At 35.9% G+C, this 3,889-nt stretch overlaps 1 protein-coding gene across 1 annotated transcript in view; it reads left to right on the top strand.

Moving 5' to 3' along the window:
* The window catches only part of hcrtr2 (hypocretin (orexin) receptor 2), a 27,620-nt gene that overhangs the window by 15,856 nt on the left and 7,875 nt on the right, over positions 1-3,889 (top strand). The window contains exon 2 of the mRNA XM_014017290.1: positions 2,665-2,843. Coding sequence (XP_013872744.1) covers positions 2,665-2,843 — 179 coding nt within the window. The remainder of the gene's footprint in view (positions 1-2,664; positions 2,844-3,889) is intronic.

Here is a 3,889-nt window from a genome sequence, read left to right as displayed (position 1 = left end):
ATGTCATTCCATGCTTTAGTATAAACATAGAAGAAAGATCTCTGGCCGTAACAATTTTTAAAAGTTGGTACCCGGTAATATCAGTTGTCCTTTTGTAACAGATCTAGTTGAATGACCACTTCCAGAATTTGATTTGGGCAGCAATGCACAGAGAGTTCCATAATTGGCACCTTGGAAGATCTGAAAATATAAATTAATACCACYATACAAAACATAATTCTGAAAAGTCATGGCATCAGACAATGAAAGAACTGTACAGTGATGAGTCCAACCAGGAAGTTTTTTTTATGAATTTTGTAGGCCCTGTTGTAGAGTCTAACTATGGGTTCTAAGATTTAATTTTCTTTTTAAACAATTTGAGAAGTGCATTGCAAACATGGAACTACGAACAGCCTTTCATCAATAGATTTATTTGCTTTCATTCTTTTATAGATGTTTTTTAAGATGGTACAAATTTTCTGAAAGGGTTTTATTCATGCAGAAGCTTTGCTTACTAGAACAAAAACAAGATATACATTCTAATTTCGAGTAACTGTTAATATAAAACAGATCAGACGTTTTTTGAAACAAATGTTTTGATTAGCTAAGACCTTTTTTTTCTTTTTTGAGTGATTTTAGGTTTTAATCTAAGTCGGAAAATGCAGGCRCACAATTGCAGCCTTAATCATGTTTGCCCAAAAATACAAGTTGATCTTTTTAAATTTTGCAAGTAGTCTAGTCACAATCCACTGAAGTGTTCCTTGTCATTCAGTAATAAGAGCACTGAATCACAACGACCCCAACTTCAGGAATCAACGTAAGTGTTGTCCACTTTACTGGAACTTCTTTTTAAATATGGTATGTAGCATATTTTTTTCTATAAAAGTTGACAGATGGTTATTATCCTTAACATTATATGATGAAATGTCACTGATTTGTTTTCTTTTTATTGCTGCTTTAATATCAAGCACCTCTTGTTTACAGTCAGATGAATTTAAGAATTGTTTCCTCTTAAAAAATGTTCTGATGCATTCAGTCCTTATAAATATGTTTGTGAATAAAATAGTGGTTTTGTTCAAGAGAACCACAAGAAATAGATGGTTTCTTTTATCTGAACAAGAATTGTTTGATATGTTTAAAGGGGACATGTCAGGTAAAATCTACATTTTTAGCCTGTAAAAGCATTTTTTGTGTGTGTACTTGGAGTCTCTAAAAGTGTACTGCCAAGACATCTTTTTTATTTTTTAAAGAAGCTGGAAGGTGAAGCCCCTCATTTGGATTTAAAGAGACAGCCTCAAAATGAGTTGATCTGAGACACCTCAGACTATAGGTGAAAGGGGGGATTGTGGAGTTACAATAAGGAGGAATTCAGACCAAAGCATTGCATTTCCACTTCATATAGACCCAAACTGAATAATTCAAATGTGAACAAGAAGGATGTACAAGCAGGATATGTCTCCTTTTATTAAAAAGAAAATGTTTGACCAGCAAGTGCAGGTGGATTCCATCAAAGTTGAAAATAACTTAGTTTCAGCTGACACCTTTTGCTGTCCTTGTCACAGACTGTCAAACATGATCTGCACACACACGGTCCTCTAATGCCCTGGATGCCAGTAATATAGAATATAGATGAAACTTTGGCTCCATCTGTCAAACATTTCTTTCTTTCTTTTTTTTTTCTTTGTTCCTCAGACCACACAGTGCTCACCTGCTGTATATATTTCAAGGTCATGGAGGGTAATTTGAAAAGGCTCAGTTTTACTTATTTATTTATTTATTTATTTATTTATTTATTTGGTTTTGTTGCGAAAAGCTTGAAAAATTCCTGCTGGCACAAACTCAGCATGGTGCATGAAAGCTCACATTTGTTTACTTCAAAAACTACTGCAGCTGAAGGGGAATAAACTAAATCTAAAATTAAATTTAAAACCATTAATGACATTTTGACCTTGTGGGTCAAGCTCAGGTTTTTAATTGAAGCACAGTTTTGATTCAAAGTAGCTGGAAGCAGTGACTATTAAAAGCAGCAATTAAACACTGCAAATTAAACAATATTTACCTTTTTTTTGTTAATTAGAAAAAATCAGAGCCTGTGTGATAAAATGTTAATTTTATAATCTTACACTTGGTACACTTTAAAATTCCACATTTGTAATTTTTTATTTATGAAGCAAAATAGGAGTTATCTAGATTTTTTTTCTAATTAAAATGTGGCTTTAAAATTGTTTTACATTTCCATGCAAAAGACTTACACCGTTTCTCATTTTTGAGACTTTGCTTCCAAGAAGAAGGCAATCTCTTTAAGTGGTTTTGAGCAGAAAGCCTGAAAAAAAAAAAACATGGGCAGCTATTGATCAGCATCGCTTTAAAAGATTACAAGAAAGGATGATTCTTTKGCAGCGTGGTTAGGAGTGGTTTAAAAGTTCAAAAATTTAGCAAAAGTTCTGCCTGTCCTCCTTTTTTTCTATGAAAATGCATAGTATTTGATATAGATAGTTTAAATAATTAAATCCGGATAGATTTTTTTGTGAATGAATATTTTGCAGCTTAAACAAGTGTGTWAACAGGAATGCAATGAAATGTTAATTCCATCCCCGTGATTGACAGCGTGCTTCACTTGTCAGTCGTTCACATAAAATTTTGAGCCTTTGGACTGCCTTCTGACAGAACATCTCTCCCTCTCAGTTTGCTTCGCAGTGTGGAAGAATCGACACATGCGCACCGTGACCAACTACTTCATTGTGAACCTTTCTTTCGCGGATGTGATGGTCACCATCATCTGCCTGCCCGCCAGCCTTGTGGTCGACATCACAGAGACGTGGTTCTTTGGGAACACTCTTTGCAAAGTTGTCCCTTACCTCCAGGTAACAGCTTTTATTGAGTTGTCTTTTCAAACTGGTGGAGGTGGGGGGGGGAATTGAAGAGATCAATAACAGTTCAGGTAAAAAAGGTGGATGAAACTCAGCCGAGGTCTGTGTTTCTCTTATTGGCCACTTTAAACGTCTCTATGCTTGCATTGACCTACAGAAAGTCTTTTTATGCTCATGCCTTCATACTGGCTGCTTTTATAAACTKTTGTTGATGCAGTTCACAACATAAGAGAACTTCAGCTCAGATGTGTGCAGCGTTTTCACTAATCTGTAATTTCTGTAAAAGCAACAAGTCACATATTATGTAAATAATATCGCATTTTGAGTTTGTGTCAAAATAATTAGAATTTATGTCAGCTCAAGTATGTTACATGTCTTTTTGTTGCATTTTTGCCGTCAGCTTCTTTCATTTTCTTTAAAAACCACCGCCATTCAGACAAATCTATACACTCTTTAGTCGACAGGCAACAATTMTTTTCATCTCCTTTGGTCCAGTGGAGGTGGTCTACCAGCTGGACGATTGAGGGATTGRTTCCCAACATCTGCAGCGTGCTGAAGTGTTTCTCAATGGGCATCATACCTCACTACTGAWATGCACATAGGTGTAGGAGGGAGGACAAAGAGAGACGGTAAAACATGTAATGGAAAAAAATGAGTGAGTTTGTGGGAAGAGTGCAGATGCAGAGATTCTTAACCCATGGGCCGCGGCCCACAATTAGGCCGCGTGTGCCACCTTGAGGGCCTCAAAAGAACAACAGTTTTTAACTTTGGGCCGCAGAGGGCCACGGGACCGCATTGATTTTGAAGAAGGTGCAATACACTTTCTCACCACTAGTAGCGGTAGTACGCCACTCAGATGTTTAACAGCTTTTTTAATATGTAGAAGAAGAAGCTTAGAAATCTGCCGAGAATGGAAACCTATTTTAAATGAAAAGTAGAAGGCAAAAATTAAAGTAGCTCGTCAAAAACCACCAAAGTTTGTCACTAATATGAAGTGCAGCTTCTGTTTTTACAGTGCAATATTTTAAAAGTTCAAAACA

Source organism: Austrofundulus limnaeus, unplaced genomic scaffold, assembly GCF_001266775.1.
Source record: "Austrofundulus limnaeus strain Quisiro unplaced genomic scaffold, Austrofundulus_limnaeus-1.0 Scaffold0, whole genome shotgun sequence".
In the NCBI taxonomy this organism is placed as follows: domain Eukaryota; kingdom Metazoa; phylum Chordata; class Actinopteri; order Cyprinodontiformes; family Rivulidae; genus Austrofundulus; species Austrofundulus limnaeus.
The sequence above is the reverse complement of the archived record's forward strand: the minus strand, read 5'-3'. Positions and strand labels throughout refer to the sequence as shown.